This window comes from Podarcis pityusensis (genome assembly GCF_964106645.2).
Source record: "Podarcis pityusensis genome assembly, chromosome: 5".
Classification (NCBI taxonomy): Eukaryota; Metazoa; Chordata; class Lepidosauria; order Squamata; family Lacertidae; genus Podarcis; species Podarcis pityusensis.
In genome coordinates this window covers 21,699,461-21,719,287 of record NC_138032.1, presented here as the reverse complement: position 1 = coordinate 21,719,287, position 19,827 = coordinate 21,699,461, and the positions used below count along the sequence as shown (strand labels likewise).

General features: G+C 42.7%; 1 protein-coding gene across 2 annotated transcripts in view; it reads left to right on the top strand.

The window, feature by feature from the left end:
• GMPS (guanine monophosphate synthase) overlaps nucleotides 1–17,384 on the top strand; it is a 48,316-nt gene extending 30,932 nt beyond the window's left edge. For both annotated transcript variants that reach the window (XM_081007950.1, XM_081007951.1), the window contains exons 8-16: nucleotides 1,050–1,201; nucleotides 2,661–2,834; nucleotides 3,420–3,525; nucleotides 4,773–4,888; nucleotides 7,667–7,792; nucleotides 9,966–10,081; nucleotides 11,329–11,459; nucleotides 12,418–12,590; nucleotides 13,279–17,384. In XM_081007950.1, coding sequence (XP_080864076.1) covers nucleotides 1,050–1,201; nucleotides 2,661–2,834; nucleotides 3,420–3,525; nucleotides 4,773–4,888; nucleotides 7,667–7,792; nucleotides 9,966–10,081; nucleotides 11,329–11,459; nucleotides 12,418–12,590; nucleotides 13,279–13,380 — 1,196 coding nt within the window. In that variant the 3' untranslated portion in view covers nucleotides 13,381–17,384. The remainder of the gene's footprint in view (nucleotides 1–1,049; nucleotides 1,202–2,660; nucleotides 2,835–3,419; nucleotides 3,526–4,772; nucleotides 4,889–7,666; nucleotides 7,793–9,965; nucleotides 10,082–11,328; nucleotides 11,460–12,417; nucleotides 12,591–13,278) is intronic.
• Nucleotides 17,385–19,827: the final 2,443 nt, after the last annotated feature.

The window sequence follows — 19,827 nt, the reverse complement described above, 5'->3', positions numbered from 1 at the left end:
AGGGCCTACTCGGCAGTGGCGCCCGCCCTGTGGAATGCCCTCCCATCAGATGTCAAGGAAATAAACAACTACCTGACATTTAGAAGACATCTGAAGTTTGATGTTTTATTGTGTTTTTAATATTCTGTTGGGAGCCGCCCAGAGTGGCTGGGGAAACCCAACCAGATAGGTGGGGTATAAATAATAAATTATTATTATTATTGCCATATTTTCCCATGAAATGTTTGGTTTAATGCATTCTCCAGTGGCTCCGAGTTAGGATAGTCGTTTGTTCTGGGAAAATGCCTCCTCTTGGTTAATGGCCAAGTCCGGAAGCAAGAACAACACAGACTTTGTGAGGTAGTCCCTCTGCTCCCAGACCAGATGTTGTCAATACTCCTTGCCTGTAATCTCCGATTCTCCCGTGTCTTTATTGTAAGGTTTGCAGAACAGGGATCTGTCTCCTGGTTCTGTTGCTTTTTAAAGTGTCGTGTCAATAGTAGCGATAATATAACAAGACGACTCTTGTCATCTTTTGGGATTACTTACACACTGTCATGGAAGAAAGGGTACTCTCATTTCTCTGTCTTGTGGGTAATGACTGGCTACAGTTTACAATTTTGCCTTTTATTATGCCAATAAACAAGAGTCTGTAAAAGCCAGCGTTCAGTATGTTTTTAGATTCTACAGTTTAGTTGCCAAATTGTTTTTTTCTTTAGTACCCTGTGTTTAAACTGATCTGTCCCCCCCCCCCCCAATTTGATAAAGCTATAGTACAGGCATAGGCAAACTCGGCCCTCCAGATGTTTTGGGACTACAACTCCCATCATCCCTATCTAACAGGACCAGTGGCCAGGGATGGTGGGAATTGTAGTCTCAAAACATCTGGAGGGCCGAGTTTGCCTATGCCTGCTATAGTATAACTTGGGGGGGGGGGGAAGCAAAGGAAATGTTTTTGTTGGGGGGGGGAAGATGTTTTAGTTGGACATGGGTAAGGGAGTATCTGAGCATGCGAGTTCTCATATCATTTCAGAGTTTTTCTTAACAGCAAACCTTGTCTGTTTCTTCAGTGGTAAATGCAGCTCATTCGTTCTACAATGGCACAACAACTCTGCCCATCTCTGAGGAAGACAGAACTCCACGAAAAAGGATTAGCAAAACACTGAATATGACAACAAGTCCCGAGGAAAAACGCAAAATTATTGGTGACACCTTTGTGAAGGTATCTGTTCTAGAATTTAGGGAGAAACTTCGAATGTACCCTTTCCCCCTGCCCTAGTTTTCAAGAGGAGGATGTTGAATTTTCACAGTTTTAAAGTTTTACATTTGCTAGTTCTGTGTGTGTGTGTGTGTGTGTGTGTGTGCGCGCGCCCATTAGCTGATTTGGGCATTTTGCTTCCAAATTGCAATCTCTAGACATGGAGCTGAAAAAGCCTCTTTTCTGTTAATTCACCAGTTCCCAACATTTTTGGGATGCATTCTTGTTCAGAGATGTGCTCATAGCATGACCGAGACATCATCACAATGATACTACACCCCAAAGGGTCAACCTCCATCTCATTATGAAGACCTTGGGTTACCTCCTTTAGGATATATTTCAAGGGTAATGGCTAGTTAGAATATACTGTTCTTATTTTAATACGTCCTTATTTCACTTTTTCCTTGGGACTAGAGGCCTCTGGTTAAATGAATTGGTGGTAGCTCCAGATGTTTCACCCAGATGTTTCTAGTCAGTTTGGGTCTGCGGTACAGATTTGTAAGGAGATCCGAATAGGAATAACAAGATTGAGCCTTACTGGCTTGAGAAGTGCTGTTTTCCTTTTTTTCAAGGAAGTTCCACAGCTCCGGAATAGCCAGGAAGATCACTGAAATGGTGGCAGTAGTTGATTATTCGAGGGCTGCAGCTGCCTCCTCAACAGAGTACCTATAACTGGAGTCCAGCTTTTAATATAGATGAAATGCAATGGGTTTTAAAGTCCAGTAGAGGTTACCCACTGTCCTTTGCATTTTGTGTATGCTCAGAATGACCATGTTGTAATTCTGCACTGGCCAGCCCTTAAAGCATTTGTCCTCTAACCCTGACACTTAATTCACAAATAGCTATAAAGGAAATGCTTGCATCATTAGAAAGAGGTTGCTGCAGCAGCTGGAACAGACTCTTAAGAGTTTATTTATTGCTAGCTTGGCTAAAAAATAACGAATGCATTTTTGCTAACAGCTTGCATGGTGAAAAAAACTGTGGTAGAAACACAGTGTGTAAAATGCCAAACATTAATCTCAAACACACACACACACACACACACACACAAAACACTTATTGTTGTGCCAACAGAAACAATACATTTAGTACGTTGTAATAGTGTAATATCTACAGTTGAAAAAAATGTGAAGAAGGCTACATTGTCATACAGTTCAATGTTTCATCCCAGTGTTACAGAGTTTGTAGCTTTGGTAAAATCAGTTGTTACATTAACAATAAAAGGGGATGGATAAACGTTGGTAAATTAAATTTATGCTTCCTACTAAGTGGAAGGCCCGGAGCGTGAATATCTCCTTATCATGCAGAGAGGGCTGCAGTTCTCAAGGAAAAATGGAGCCTTGTAATAAAATTTGAGGACTTGATTACAGGGAAGCATCTTCTCCGCTTCTCTCTCCTCTTCTCCCACCCCCAAACCCCGTAGATTGCTAATGAAGTTATTGGAGAAATGAACCTGAAACCGGAAGAAGTCTTCCTCGCTCAGGGAACGTTGAGGCCCGACCTCATTGAAAGTGCTTCTGTGGTTGCCAGTGGCAAAGCAGAAGTCATCAAGACTCATCACAACGACACAGAGCTCATCAGAAAGCTGAGGGAAGAGGTAAATAGAAAGTTACGTCTAATTGTTCAGATGGGCCGGTTGACTGTGGTAAGCAACACAAGACCTGTTGCATTTCCTTCATGGCTTTGTATGTAGCGTTGAGCATTTTAGGCAGTATTTTCAAGTAACGCTTTTAGAAATTGGTGGTGGTCCTATCATGTATAAAGGCCTTCTCCCACCCCCAATACTAACCCAACATCTCATGGGTATTTGTATACAGGACAACTTACAAAGAGATTTTTATACTGGATAAATAGAACAACCATTTCAGATCCAGTCTATGATATAAATCAGAATTTGTTCTGGTTTAGTCACCAGGAGACCAAAAACAGCTAGACTGCATTAATTTTACGGAATACGTTTATGCCTTATCGCAGCAGTTTCTCAGCCCTCCCTACTAAGTGCTTTGAATCACTTCCCTGTTGCTTTGGCTCCTGCGACGATTTCATTGGGGTGGGAGAAGCGAGGTTTAAATTATAGTCCCAGTTGTATAGCGGCATCGTTGTATTAGATTTGTTTTCTCATTAGTTCTGTATTACTCCAAAGAGAGGGCCCGAATGCGAAATGTGCTGTTTTCCATTGCAGGGGAAGGTAATAGAACCACTGAAAGATTTCCATAAGGACGAAGTGAGAGTGCTTGGGAGAGAACTGGGTCTGCCGGAAGAGCTGGTCTCAAGACACCCATTCCCAGGTACAGGTGGTTTCTGTTCCAGGTTTTGAGGGAACTTTGAGCAACACATCCTTCACAGGGGCCTCCTCTCTCAGTAACTCTATCTCCCAGGGGGCTCTTGATGGTGGACCCCCTGCTCAACCATGGTGATCCTTGATGCTGCCCAGGGCATCATCGCATTAGCAGAATTCACCAAGAAGTGGATCCACCGGTGCCCTTCTGCAAAAGGAAAGATTTTCTGTTCATGGAAGTGTGTATACTGTGGTTGGAGCCTAACTGACAGACTATAGACAGTGTCAAAACTTTGCAATAGAAACTCTATTGTAGTCAAAAGCCTGCACAGTTTTAAGTGGAATCTTTTTAAAAACTATAATTTTTACTGAATTTGTATGCAATTCCAACACGGCGTATTTGTATGCTGCCTTTCCATAATTCAGCGGTGCTCATCGGGTCTCACAACATCAAAAGGTTAACCCGAATCACTAACAGTTGCAAGGCGTCACAAAGTTTAAATGGTCATGAGCAATAAACTTAGGGAAACGCCTCCTCTTATTAAATGAGCAATGAAATTTAACAAGCCACTGATAATTAAACCATAAACAGAAAACCTAGTTAACAGCAAAAATAATAACACCTCCAAAGCTAAATCTTGACCCCAGCAGCAGCCCTTAGACCAGGCATAGGCAAACTCTGCTTTCCAGATGTTTTGGGACTACAACTCCCATCATCCCTAGCTAACAGGACCAGTGGTCAGGGATGATGGGAGTTGTAGTCCCGAAACACCTGGAGGGTTGAGTTTGCCTATGCCTGCCTTAGACAATGCCCTCCCCACACAATAAGCCAGGCAAGCAGGGAGCAGGTCTTGCAGGATTCACTACATGATCGTCTTTCCAAACAATGCAGAGTAAACTATTCCAAGCTTGCCTTTCAGCTGAAGAATGCGAAGGGGTTTGGGCTATTTGGTGGGGAGGAGAAACGGAAGCCAAATATAGGGCAAGGGAGATCAAGGAAGTAGCACATGGAGCTGGGAGCAGGAGTGAGGATACAGCCCTTTTCTTTTTTTCAAGTGAAGCCTCACAATAAGAGTAAATAGTGCTTCAGACCTCACTGCTGCTTTTGCATATGCAAGCCAAGCGTGTTGCAGATAAATGGCAGCGTGGCCTAAACACTCATAAGTGCAGTCATGTACGTAGCATTGCTGAAATACAACTTGCCACTTATATGTTGGTAACCGATTCCACGGTGCTGTTCCAATACTGTTTTTTCAGGTCCTGGCCTTGCAATTAGGGTAATATGTGCCGAAGAACCGTATGTTTGCAAAGACTTCCCTGAAACGAACAACATTTTGAAAATCATAGCAGACTTTTCTGCGAGTGTTAAAAAGGTAATTAATTGTGACTAGAATTGAAGGGTATAAATTCCTATGTGGATTATAATAAGCCACTGTGATAGATAAGCTTGGCTTAATTGTCCCTTTATTTCAATTTCTTTAAGCCACTTGCTGAAGAACCCTCAAGACATTATTCTTTCTAGTGCACTTTCTTCCCATCCCTCCTGCTCCATATCCTCACCTTCCCTTCCTGTGTTTCCCATCAGATTATGCTGGCTTTTCCTGTCAGTTCTACTTAAGCCATTGTTTGCAGAGTAGGCACTCTTTTCTTTCTTCAAGAAAGTTCTCAAGATGAATCCCCTCCGCTCCCCATTTTATGTTTTCTGTCTTGGTTTCTACCCTTATGTTCTGATCCTTCATAGCCTAGCAATTTACAACGGGTTCCCTTCCCCAACCTCTTTTGTATTAGTTATATCAGATGTAGCTAGCATGGTGCCCTCCCAGTGTTGCTGGGACTACAACTCCCAGCATTCCTTGCCATTGGCTATGCTGGCTTGGATTGGTTGGAGTCGGAATCCAACAGCATTTGAAGAGCACCGTGTTATCTTGCATTTAGCACAGGAGTAGCCAAGTGCTTCCAACTGGGAATGTCTCTGATTCAGGGGTCAGCAAACTTTTTAAGCAAGGTCCCTCAGACCTTGTGGGGGGCCGGAATATATTTTGAAAATAAAAATAAAAATAAAAATGAATTAATTCCTATGCCCCACAAATATTTTTTTTTTTTTTTTTTTAAATAATGTTTATTAAAATTTTCAAAAATACAGAAAGTAAAAAGTTAAAATACATTCAGAACCTTATTTTCATATATCCACTTTCTGGGACTCCCCCCTTCCCCCACCCCTATCATATTCCTGTTTCATATTGTTGGCTCCACAAGCTCTCAATTCTGATTAAAAACTTAATTTGTTTAGACCATTGTTCGAATTTAAAATTTCTACACTCCTCATCAATACCCTTAATAAAAAGCCAAAAGTTTCTTTCCCAGGGCCCACCCCATTTTTATTCCACAATTTCCCTTTTTTTTTAATAATAAAGACTCCCCACATAATAAAAATATCAGAAATAAGAAATAAAAGATAGAATAGATGAAACAAAACCAGTTCAAAGAAAGAAATTGACAAGCCTTTGGATTTTAGTTCTCCCCCTCTGTCCCCGGTTTAATTTCCCCCTGACCACCAAACCATGTTATCCGCCTGGAATTCTTACAATCCATAAATCACCTATTTTCCCCCAACTCCTTGCTGGTTTTTTTTTTTGTTTGTTTGTTTTTTCCCTTACATAATCTATTTTTTAAAGCACTTAGCTTCAGATCTTTAATAAAGCTCCCCCCATTGTTCTTTCCAAATTGTAGTCCAGTTTCCTCTTGTTCCGCTGCTGAAACGTTCTAATTCAGAAGCTTAGTAAGTCTGCAGGGATTATTGTTATTCAGGAACAAAAACTTGCGTTCAGTCCCTTCCTTTCTTCAATAGAAAATTCTATTGTCTCCTTTAGCTGTACACCCTGTAGACAAAATATTATTTCCGTTTTGCAGCTTTCCCAGAAGATAACCAGTTCTATAAAATTCCAATGGTATTTTTCCACTTACAACCATCTTTGTAATGTCCCGAAACTCCTCTAGGGGAATTATTGTAACTTTGTTTTCTCTAGTCCAAAAGTCCGATTGTTATCCATGTTTTCGCCATTTTGTATCCAAGTTTTAAAAAGTTGTAGCAAATTGTAACAAATTTAGCCAGCAAAGTTCTCATAATAAAATCCTCTCTGCTTTCCGACTTTGACAGCTACTTTGACAGCTGTCAAAATCTCCGACTCTTTTCACCAGGCTCTCTCTTCAATCACCCCGGTTCCCAGGGGGGGGGTTACGTTTCTTCTCCCTCAATTCGTCCTCCAGCACAGTTCTTATAATTTCCCATCGTGGAATTCTTAGGTTTTATCAGCAATACAAATCTTTTTGGACCTTGGTTTCCCCGTCCTTGTCTTAGAAGGTTTACAATAGGGGGGGGGGACTGACTTCCTTTTTGGATCCCCCCCCCCGCTCGTGTCCAAATCGAAAGGAAATTCTTTTTTTTCCCTCCTTTTAAACCCAGTTTCCAAATTACTCACGGGTTGTTGTTAAAAAGTCCGAATTTTCAATGGAAGAAGTCAGCGCTCTCCGCCGGATGGCATGCGGCTGCGCTCGGCAGGGATAGCAGAGGACTCAAAGCACCACGCTTCTCCCCGGCACCCGATCCGTAGCCTTTAAAAAGGCTCCTTCACGAGTCGGGAGGGCGCTGACGGTGCCAGCCGAGTCTCCATGTCCACGGCCCTCGTGGCCGTGGTTTTTAAGGGTCCCCGCATCGCCGGTGCGGTAGGACCCAGCCCCTGCCGAGCAGGCTCCCTCCGGAGCTCGGAGGGAGTCCGCCATTCGGCGATGGCGCCAACCCGGAAGTCCTCCTATGCCCCACAAATAACCCAGAGATGCATTTCAAATAAAAGCACACATTCTACTCATGTAAGAACACCAGGCAGGCCCCACAAATTACCCAGAAATGTATTTTAAATAAAAGGACACATTCTACTCATGTAAAAAGACGCTGATTCCAGGACCATCCGCAGGCCGGATTTAGAAGGCGATTGGGCCGGATCCGCACTGGTCTAGCCACACACCTGGCCTCTTTGTTGAAGAACCCCTTATTTTCCAACCTCTGCCTTTATGCAAAACACTAGCTTCCAGTGAGACGTAGCTGAGTAATAATCTCAGGTGTTTTGATTGGACTTTTTCCCTTTGCTGTCCAGCCTCACACTCTGTTGCAGAGGGTCAAAGCGTGTACAACTGAGGAAGACCAGGAGAAACTGATGCAAATCACAAGTCTACATTCGTTGAATGCCTTTCTGTTGCCAATCAAAACTGTAGGAGTACAGGTGAGTGCGTTGACGCTGTGGTAATCATACGTAAAACTTGCATGGCTAGATTGCAGGTAACAAATTTAGCGTTTTTGGAGCCAAAATAGAGTACGTCCAAAATGGATTGGGATTAAGCAATGGAAGAGCTATTTTTAAAAAATATATGTGACAGCCTCTAAATGTCTAAATGGTCACTTTGGTAAGGCTTGGAAATACTGAAGCATTCTTAAGATTAAATAGCACCACTCACACTGTATTCCATCAGGTTCAGGCTTCCGTTGGAGAAGCAGCAGCTGGAGGCTCATACGTATATTCCTACCAATTTGCTCGCTGCAGACAAAATTCTGCTTTTACCTGTTCTGCTTTTATAAGACTCGTTTTACTGTCCTCCTTATACTGTCCTATTACTATTATTTTTGTGCTATTTTTCTATGCCACTTAGAGATACTTGAAATATGTTGGGGCTGAGAAATGCTTTTCAGTAAATAAGTAAACAAACAAACCAGTTCTGCTTTCCTGGGGCAGTTCAGGCACCTGTCAGACACAAAGCCAATTAAAGGCTCAGAACTGCATGCATTGTAGCTTTATTGGCTCTGGGAGATAGGCCAGTTGTCTGTTCTGGACAGAGTCACAATCCCTCTGAAAGAAGGGGCTCGCGGTTCAGGGCTGTGCTTGGATTCATCTTAGTTGCTTAGAAGCTCAAGTGGCTAGGAGTGCCTTTCGCCAGCTACATCCTTGAAACGGTCTTGCCTCACCCTGGTGATTCCTAGATTGGCAATTTGATCATTGCAATGCACCATGTGTGGAACACTTGGGCTTGGCCTGGATGCTCTGGCTGATTTAAGATGCCACAAGCTAGAGTTGATGAGGATGGGCTTTCACAAGCCCAGAACTCTGGTGCTTAAAAGCTTGTACAGTTGTACCTCATGTTACTTGTGAGTGTTCTGGTTTGTGAACGTTCTTTGGAACCCAAACGTCCGTCGGGTTCCTGCAGCCAGTCGCAAGCCGCGCCTTGGTTCCCAATTGTTTTGGAAGTTGAACGGACTTCTGGAATGGATTTCGTTTGACTTCTGAGGTACGACTGTACTGGCTACCCATGTGCTACCAGTAGGCAGGGTGATATATCAATACATCGTCCAAAATTGGTTTGAAGTCTGCATCATGATAACAGTTTCATAATGTATGATTTGGCAATATAGCGAGAATCACAGTGTGTGTGTGTGCGCGCATGCGCATGCACTATGTAAAAAATTCCAATATGGGGGAAACTGCGAAGCCGGCCATCACTTCTCTCATGGCTCCTGCTTCCTGTTGCTTATTACTGTAAAACAACAACAGTTAAAGGTAAGTAAAAATGCATCAGTTTTAGACCCCTAAGTAGTAGCAGCTGCCAGTACTCCGTTTCCCTCTACATAGTTGCATCCTTCTTTCAGACATCGTGATACAGGGGTACCTCGGTTTACGAGCTTAATCTGTTCTGGAAGTCGGTTCTTAAACCAAAACCGTTCTTAAACCGAGGCGCACTTTCCCTAATGAGGCCTCCCGCCGCCGGTGCCCTTTCACTGTTCAGATTCCGTTCTTAAACCAAGGTAAAGTTTGCAAACCAGGACACTACTTCCGGTTTTGCGGAGTTCGTAAACTGAATCGTTCGTAAACAGGACTGTTCTTAAACCAAGGTACCACTGTATAGGTATATCACAATGTTTAAAACGGGATATCGCTCAGCTCTACCTTACTAGTCCTTGTTGCAAGGCCCTTAACTTGGGTCCAGGGTACAGACCACTTGATGCTTTAAATTCCTGTCTGATCCCGGAGGTTTTCAGGGGAGTCATGTTTAGTGGTCTCCCATGACCGAGATGCAAGGCTCATATCTGCCAGAATCTGTGCATATTCAGCATTCTGTGCCTGGTTCTGTGAAGCTGCCCCTTGGCTGACATCAGGTAGGACCCCCCCCCCCAATTGAATTTAAGGCATTTTGGGTAGGCATAATTTCATCAGGCATTTCAAGTAAGCTTTTCTGAATTAATTTTTGCTAATTTAATCCTTTGTACCTCTTTCCCCACATCTCCATACACAGCAGTGTGCAAACTGGAGTGTCGAACGGTATATAACTTGTTGCAAGGAAAGAACTCGATGAGGTTTCAGCTAATGCAAATGTTTCAGCTGTCGATTTTGTTTTGCTGCTTTGCAGGGTGATTGCCGCTCCTACAGCTATGTATGTGGGATCTCCAGCAAAGATGCTCCACACTGGGAGTCCCTTATGTTCCTATCGAGACTCATCCCCCGCATGTGTCACAACATAAACCGGTATATATCTGCAGCATTTAAAAAAATACAGCTGCTGCTGATTTTGTTGTTTGCTTACATTATTGCTTTGGTAAATTTTTAACTTACACACAAGAAGTAAAAATGAAACTACCGTATAGAAGAACATGCTACTGCCTTTCTTGAGTGCTTATTATAAATTGGAGATGTAAAGCTTTTGGAAATTTTGAAGCCAGCGGGGCGGGGATCTTGTTTTAGGATTGCTGGGAATCGAAGTACATATGCAATACCTTCTTATCAAACCTAAACTTATTTTATTGCTTTAACCACATTAAATGCACCAGTTGCAACATATTTATCAAATAAAATTGTACTTTGGCATAGTCATAACATTTATGACAGAATTGCCTTGACTCAGAAGTAAGCCCCACTATGTTTAGTGGTGCTTACTTCTGTGTAAGCACACGTAGGCTTGCATGAATGTCGTCAACTGCTACCCTGAGTGTGTCTCTTTGAATACATGCGTAGGATTGCACTGTTAGTGTCACAGTGAATTGATGGGAGAGATGAAAAGGTTGACCTTAAGAGAGAGAGGCCACGTCAAAAGCTTTTGGTATCTTGAAACTTGTAGGCCAGAGACCATCAAAGGGAGGCCAGCAGCAATTCACAAGCAATAAAGGCTCTGTAAGCTTATCTCATGAAGATGGCAGGCACCCTTCTAGGTGGATCTGAGTATTGTATGTGTCAGTTACAGGGCACAGGAGCTAAAATGCTCTTCATACTACAAACTCAGAGTAAAGCCTTGTTTTTTAAAGAAGCATTCCACTCGATTCAAAAAGAGAAAATAATTCGTTCGAAAACCAAGGTACCACTGTATACTGGAAAGCTCAGTGTCAAGTGCTGCAGGCATGAGTGCTCTTAACAGTGGGGGCTTTTAAAGCAAGGGAAGGAAGGAAACTTTTGCTTTAGTATTGGAATAAAAAGACTGCACATATTCTGAATGTTAACATTTTCCAAACAGGATACCTGGCTTTTTAAATAAATGATGTAACGACTGCCTGTGGGAATTAAAGGCACTGTGCACCCAAGTTTTACATGGTTGGACAAAGCCAGAATTTATAATACTGTCTGCTATTCTGGTAGTTTATAGATGTATTGCTTATCTTTCCCTAACCTGGCACAAGAAGTTGGGGACTGAAACTCCTTTTAGCCCTAGCCAGCGAAGTGCTTGCATTATTCAGTTTGCAATAAATCACACACTCCAATGCTTCATTTTCTTCCCTCCGTAGAGTTGTCTATGTGTTTGGCCCACCTGTCAAAGAACCTCCCACAGACGTTACTCCCACTTTCCTGACAACAGGAGTCCTCAGCACATTGCGGCAAGCTGATTTTGAGGCTCATAATATTCTCAGGGAGTCTGGTTAGTATGTGCATTTGTTCAGTGGAAGGTCATTGCTTAGTTATTTGCTAAGAGGTCTGCTGCCCTTGAATTGCCATTGGCAAAGACCACTTAACAGTTCAGAATTTGTCAAGCAACCCAGATTTTGGTGCAAGACAATAAAGTAAAAGTTTGCATAACAGATGTTTATTTTGTAGAACCCTGGCTTCAGAAAGTTGAATTTTCTGGGACACTGCAATTTCTTGATTTTGTAGCAGAAAAACTGAATCACACGGAAGTGAATCACATGAAAGTTTTAAAAGAAACTACAGTGGTACCTCGGGTTAAGTACTTAATTCGTTCCGGAGGTCCGTACTTAACCTGAAACTGTTCTTAACCTGAAGCACCACTTTAACTAATGGGGCCTCCTGCTGCTGCCGCGCCGCCGGAGCATGATTTCTGTTCTCATCCTGAAGCAAAGTTCTTAACCTGAAGCACTATTTATGGGTTAGCGGAGTCTGTAACCTGAAGCGTATGTAACCTGAAGCGTATGTAACCCGAGGTACCACTGTAATTTGATGCATGCAGCTCTTAACCAAGAGCAGTTTCTGAATTGTACCATGGAGTACAGTCTGTCTTTATGCTGCTCTTTGTTTTCGTTTGTATCCTGCCCTTCCTTAGAGGAGCTCAGGATGGCAAAATGAGCTCCCTCCCCCTATTTTATCCTGACAACAACCCTGTGACATAGATTAGGCCAAGCTAGTGATTGGCCCAAGACTACGCAGTGAGCTTCACGACTGAATTGGGAGTAGGAATTCTGGTCTCCCAAGTCCTAGTCCAGCAATGTAATTGAGGGATGGGGGACCTGCCAACCTCTGGGTGTTGTTCAACCACAACTTTAGTCATTCCTGACGATCTGCTCTAATCAGTACACTACGCCGGCTCTCTCGGTCCATATAACGGTTTGTTAATTGCAATATTCTTGCTTTCTTATGCCAAGGTTATGCCGGAAAAATCAGCCAGATGCCAGTCATCTTGACACCGTTGCATTTTGACCGAGATCCCCTTCAGAAGCAGCCTTCCTGTCAAAGATCTGTGGTCATTCGGACCTTCATCACTAGTGATTTCATGACGGGTATTGCAGCGACTCCCGGCAATGAGATACCAGAAGAGGTAAAACTTTCAGAATAATCATTCGGAACTGCCTTTTCTTTCTTTGCTAATATGGAAACTGTGCTTGTTCCTTTATTCAAAATAGTTTAAAAGTTCTTTTTTGTAGCACAGAAATAAATCTGTGCTCTGGCCCTCAAACCGCTCCTGGGCGATGTATCAGTACATCGCCCAGGCCTACGCTGGACAGTTGTACCTTGTATCCTGAATGCCTTGCAAGTCTAATGTTTTGGCTCCCACACACCGCAAACCCGGAAAGTGAGTGTTCTGGTTTGCAAACGTTCTTTGGAACCCAAACGTCCAACAGGGCTTCCGTGGCTTCCGATTGGCTGCAGAACCTTCCTGCAACCAACCAGAAGCCGCGCTTTGGTTTCCGAATGTTTTGGAAGTCGAACGGACTTCCAGAACAGATTCCGTTCTACTTCCAAGGTATGACTGTAGTAAGTGTATGAGCTTCCTCTCCAAAATGTTTGCCTGATTTTTTTTTTTGTTTTTTTGCAAACAAAATAATACCAGGCTATATTTTAAAACTTTGATGCATCATTCCTACTCCTTTCTAGACAGTTGTGTAAAGTAGTCTAATGAATACCCTGTGCCTTACATTACAGCCCCGATTTATCCCTCATTCAGACCAGGGAGCCTGTCTACTTAACTGCTCTTCTCACTTTGTTTTGTTCCTAAATAAACGCAGGTTGTGTTGAAGATGGTGGCAGAGATTAAGAAGATTCCTGGCATCTCCCGGGTGATGTATGACTTGACTTCAAAACCACCAGGAACAACTGAGTGGGAATAATTATTCCCGCCCCCTCCTTGTATGAAAGTACTGTATGCAGTTTTAAATTATATCAGAAACCATTCCCAGTGTTGACATGCAGTACTGTGAAACAGAGTCGCTGGAGCTGCTGCTACATCATATGTGATTCTCTCTTCCCCCCCTTTCCTGGAGCATAATCTGCAAATTAAGAATGATGTTGGGGGCGGGGGGGGGCGGGGAGCAAGGTAAGTGGGCTGAGGATACGTACGGGTAAATAATTAGGGCAGTGTTGCCTACGTGCAGATAGATTCATATTGCTTTGCCTTTTTTTGGGTCTTACTGACTGTTTCTACTGTTACGTCATTTCAATGTCTCTTTTTATTTTTTATTTTCATTTTCTTTTGTATACTGTGTAAAAAGAGACCGTTTATTTACATTTACCAAAACCAATGTCGGAGCCTATTAAAATAATGGGTTGGGGGGGCGGGGCGGGAAAGCGACCAACAACTGCTTTTGAAACAGATTTATTATAAATAAATATTTTGCCAAATGGAGTAGTAGGTATTGTTGAGTTGTGGAATCAATGTATAATTTGTTTTGCTGCGTACTGTATGAATTCCTGTTCCATATCGTTTGGAGTATTAAGCCCATGGCAATAAGTGTTGACTTTTAAGGCAACAATAACACCTGACACTCAAATAATGACTGTGTCTCCCCTCCCCCTTGTTCTCCTGTCCCTCTTCTATAATGCTTTTTAAAGCAAGTTTTGTTTAAAAATGTAAAAGCATACATTTCCCCCACCGTGCAGTGATATCTATATTTAATGTACATTAAATCAGTTACAAGGGAGCCAAACATGAATTATGTATACAGTTGGAAATGCATCTTGCGGTTCAGGCAAAATCAAAGGGAGGAACAATCCACCTTGCAGCCATCAAAATCTTATCTGCCCTTTCTCAGTTTTTGTCTTTGTCTTTATGCCAAATTATCATTCATACCATTGGGCTTATATTTTATATGAGGCTGCTTTGGAAAAGCAAGGGGGAATAATTGCTCTCTGTGTACTCCTTTCCAAGCCAGTGTGGTGTTGTGGTTAAGAGCGGTAGTCTCATAATCTGGTGAACTGGGTTCGCGTCTCCGCTCCTCCACATGCAGCTGCTGGGTGACCTTGGGCTAGTCACACTTCTCTGAAGTCTCTCAGCCTCACTCACCTCACAGAGCGTTTGCTGTGGGAAGGGAAAGGAGATTGTTAGCTGCTTTGAGACTCCTTAGGGTAGTGATAAAGCGGGATATCAAATCCAAACTCCTCCTCTTCTAAAATGTACTGATTCGTATGTGATTGGGTTTTGGAGGCAACTTGGCCAATCTAGATATAAATTAGTTTGTGCATTTCTTGAAAAATAAACCACCAATAAGTCAGAAAGGTACCATATTTTTCGCTCTAAAAAGTAAGGGGAAATGTGTGTTCGTCTTATGGAGTGAATGCGGGCTGCGCAGTTATCCCAGAAGCCAGAACAGCAAGAGGGATCGCTGTAAAGCGATCCCTCTTGCTGTTTTGACTTCACTTCGCTGGAGAGGCACTGCACAGAGAGGGAAAGCTATGCAGCGCCCCTTCAGCGAAGCAGCAGGAGAAACGGAGCCCCTTCCGTTTCTCCTCCCGCTTTGCTGGAGAGGTGCTGCGCAGAGAGGGAGAGATTATTTTTTTTTTGTTCTCCTCTAAAACTAGGTGCGTCTTATAGAGCAAAAAATACGGTAAATAGAGTTAACCTCTCGGCTCTGGTTTGGGTAAGGATCAGAAGCTGGGTGGTTTTCAATATGTGTGGGTATTGAGCCACATAGCTTCGTCTGAAGTGCAGCTGCTTCTGCAGCATCTTGTCAGGGTAGATGGACAGGAGAACAGCGTTAAGGTCACACCCACACCCTATATTTAAAGCACTCTTTAATCCACTGTCAATCATGGCTTCCCCCAAAGAATCCCGAAAACTCTTTACTTTGTTTAGGGTGCTGGGAATTGTCGTTCGACGCCTCACAGAGCTACAATTCCCAGCATCCTTAACAAACTATAGTTCCTGGGTTTCTCAGGGGGAGGCCATAGCTGTTAAGATGGTAGAAGAGGGCTTAAAATGCTAGAATAAAGAGTATAGGGCTGCAACGACTTCACTCACCCATTCTGTATACGGCCTTAGCGCACCCCAAATCACTGTAACCTTACACAAACTTTGATTTGTACCCGATAGTTCTCAAGTGCCCAAGTATTACTGCGTTGATTAGCAGGATACAGATGACCATTCTGCCATGCATTGATCGATCGGAAGGTCACCGCAGGACAAGTGAAAACTTGTGGAGGGGCAGTGAACTAGTTGCTTCTGTTGGCAAAAAAGGGGTCCTTCTGCTCAATATGATTTTCACTGTCCTTATGTGAATTAACCAAGACATGGCTGGTTAAGATGCAGGGGTCAGGGCTCGCTGGATGGACTTGCCAGATGTGTAGTAGAGCATCTGGCTGGAGTAAAGCAGAGGGACAGATAAAGGGGAAATAAGGGCAAAAGGTACTCGCTATAAAACCATTATTATGATGGAGCAAGTGTACCACCTGGCGTTTGGAGAGCTGGGATGAGCTGGTGGTTCTCTTGCTATACTAACTTGCCTCACCAATGCCACATGTTGTCTCCTGAAGACCTTTCCTGCGGAGGTCTTGGAACATGTACGTGAGCGAGTAAACTGGGTGGCATGGTCCAGTGTGTAGGAATGCAGTGGGCGAATCATAGAATTGTAGAGTTGGAAGGGACCCCCCCAGGGCCATCCAGTCTGACCCCTTGCAATGCAGGAATCTCAACTGTGAAGCATCCATGGCAGATGATTTGCAAATCTGTTTGCCCCGTTTCATCCAAACCGAGGATGTGCAACGGAAGTGCTTTCCTGTATAGTCCGTGTTTGGGAATGGGTGTGGTCAAGTTGAGCAGAAGTGCAATCCAGACCCAAGTGTTTTCTTAGCAAACTCTACTAGGAAGTCCTCTTTATGCCTGCTGGTGAGATTATGGCACCTGAGAGTATAATGTAATGATCACTTGCAAGCCTGGTGGCTCTTGCGTGGTGGGAACTCTTATTCAGATGCCTCCTAGACAGTTGGGTTCATAGCTGGGGGGTGTTCCTTGAGCTATTGCTGTGCTTTGACATTGAGGTTTACTTGCCCATTTTAAATGTCCTTTTTTTTTTAAAAAAAGCTGATGTTCAACATATAATATGTAACCCTATTATAGTTATGGTCCAGGCTAGAGAAATGAGGTATATATAATGCATGGTTCCATTCATAAGAGCCAGAAGTTTTAACTGAGTGGTGTGTCTACTGACGGTAACCTTTGCAGCTGGAGCTAAGAGTATTTTGTGTCCATGTTCACTATGTTAGATGCACAGATAGTCAAATTATAGGATTTCCATCTTAACAAATGTATACGTTTTAAGTCAGCTCTGGACTATAACTTTATAAGCTTGTTTTGTTTTAAAAAAAAAAAGATTCGTGAAGAAAATGGGAGTTTGGCAAACTTTATTAAGAAGATTAACATTGCAGCCAGAAGCAAACACATGTGTAAGAGGCATTGCATCATGAGTGATTTGTTAAATCTGAATCCAGATTCCAGTATTGTATGGAGCAGGGTATTTCTTATTTTTATTTTTTATTTTTTTTTAAAACCACACAGTTAGTTTGTGAGGGAAGTGGAATGTAGCTTCATTGCCATCCTTCCAGTCCTTGAATGTATTTCATCGTGTTCATTCATGTAATCTCAGCCGGATGGAGAAACACTGATTGTTGTCTTCTTGTGGTCCAGAAAGGAATGTAGCTTATGAATGCAGTTGCTCTTGTTCAGTTTGTTTACCCCTCTCTAGTCCTTCAGTGAGACATGTCAACGTATTCAAAGGAATTTGTATAGGGAAATAATTCCTAGCATTCTCATTTTTTTAAAGAAAGAAAACATTTTCTGCTTGTAAATGATAAGTACTGTGAGCCTTAATTTTTATCCACAAATAAAAGTTACCCATTTGGATACTTGTGTGATTATTATTATTATTATTATTATTTTAAAGACACTCCTTCCAATCCTTAACTCCCCACTTAATTCGTTCCCTAAATGATTAAGGCCTGCTGTGGATAACAGTTGGCTCTTCTGGGTGAGCAGAAGAGTATCACAGAAACAAACTATGGCAGGACAAGCAGTGGAGAGAAGCCATCAGGTGTCTGGAGCTTCAAAATGTGACCTGAGTATTTTGCAGCCTAGTCCAGAACCCCAGGCTCAAGCACCCTTCCTATGAGACATATCACTTAATACAGACTGGTCTGCTAGTGAGGTCAGACTGGAAATGCAAGGCGAATAGATTTTTAAAAAAAAAATGTTTTAGAGCAAGTGTTTCCCAAGCTTGGGTCTCCAGCTGTTCTCGAACTACATTTCCCATCATCCCTGAACACTGGTCTTGCTAGCTAGGGATGATGGGAGTTGTAGTCTACTTCTGTGTTAATTCTGTACGTCCTGGAATGGATTTAAGTACCCTTTTTCATATGAATGATGTAAGCGTAACCTTGTTCGCCACCCATCCAAAACCCATATTTTAGATGCGTCTTTTGCTCTGCAGGAGCTGATGTTCAGTTAACTGTATGGTTAACAATACAGATCAATGGTATGCATGTCTACTTCAACAACAGGTTTGTTGTTAATGAGGCTTACTCCCAGGTAAGTCGGTAATGATGGCAACCTAGGCCTTGCCATTGGGGAAAAATGGGGTTCTTGGGCCTTTTTATCTCCATAAGCAGAACCAGCAGGACATAGCTGACTCCCCATGGTAAATAGGAGGCCTAGGGGATGGGAAGGGGAAGCAACGATGTGCACATTCTTTCTAATGTTGTGTAACGCCTCACAAAATGGCAGCCATTTTGTGACTGGTGACCTCAGCACTCTCGCAAAATTCAAAATGTTCCCATTGGTCCAAGACTGTTAGCGACTTCAGAGTGCGAAATGAGGTTATCTGGAATATAGGACTGAATAACATGCGGCAAGTGATAGCCAATATTATTGTTATTCTCTTTTTACTATATGTGTTAGCAATGCACTTCCAGATGTAAGGTAGGATCCTAGGGAGTAGGTTAGTGAAAGGTTTGTCGGAACGCCGGCCAAGCCAATAAGGCCTCATCTTCCTCTGAGCTGAGCCTTTGAAATTGCCCCTGACGGGTTTAATTACCTGAGCCTTTGATAAGGCCTCAAGCACATTCTATCCAGCAGGGTTCCCAGCACAGGGAAGAGATGAGAGGTTTGGCTACATTGTAAAGAGTTTTATTTCTAAACTACGCAGAACAGAAAAGACAGCCTCTCTCTATGAAAGCAGAGAGCAACTGAACAAAGGAACAAAGGAAACAGGAAACCACTAACGTCACATCCCGTCTCCCTTTCCCGTGAGACTGTAAGGTCTCTGGAATGTAAACAGAGTCCTGTGACTCCCAGCAACTGCACAGTGAGAAACAGAAACTAACAAGGTTATATTCCTCTTCTTGGTGCTGTTTTAGATGCTGTCCAAAAAATTACAGGAATGTTGCAGGTTCCGCTTTTTATTTTTGACCACAGAATGCCTCCTTGAGGCTTAAAGGCTCAAGGTTGCGTTTCTAAACTTACTTAGTAGTAAAGACCATTAAAATCAATGGGACGTGCTTTCAAGTCGCCATGCTTGATGAGAATGTTAAAATGCTTGTGTCGCTAGATGATTGGGAGCTACAAGACTTGTATATAAAGCTTGCTTCAAGGATCCTTGTAGGATGCTGAACTCTTACTTAACTTTGCTTCCTCTTGAGTCATATTGAGGAGAAAGTCCGATAAACGCTCCTGTTGTCGCATGGATACCCATGCCCTTATAAGGGCTTATATTTTGCACAAAGCTTGGAAGTAAATTAATTCTAAGCCACAGCAAGAGATTTTCAGTGTTTCTTGCGATTCTTGTCATTTTCTCAGGAAGTAAGCTGGAAAATAATTAGTATTAGAAAATGGAATTGTTGCTTTAAATATAAATATCTGCATATGATATTTTGCAGTGGCTTGGTTTTTTTGTGTAAACATTTTCTTGTCTTTGTACGTGTTCAGAAAATGAACCGCGCCTTCAAAAAGTGCCATTCTGGGACTCCTACGAACTTGCACATTCTTAGTGGACCATTATCTTTTATATATTCCCCAACACACTCTCACTGCCTAACATGGTAACAAAACAGGCCTGGGAAAGCGGTTCAGGTGAGAGTTGGCTGGGTGCTTGGTGCTCCCTCACTTTGTGCTGCGGGAAAAATGGTTTCACCTGAAGTAGAGGAGAGGGAATAGGGAAATGACAAGCTTTTATTGCATGCCAGTTGTAATGGAGGCCGCTGTTTTTGTAACATAGAGGCCTCCTTATTTTCATCCTGGGCAAGCCTGCTGTGGAAGGAACAGTTGTGTGATTAAATGCAAAGTGCTAAAGTCA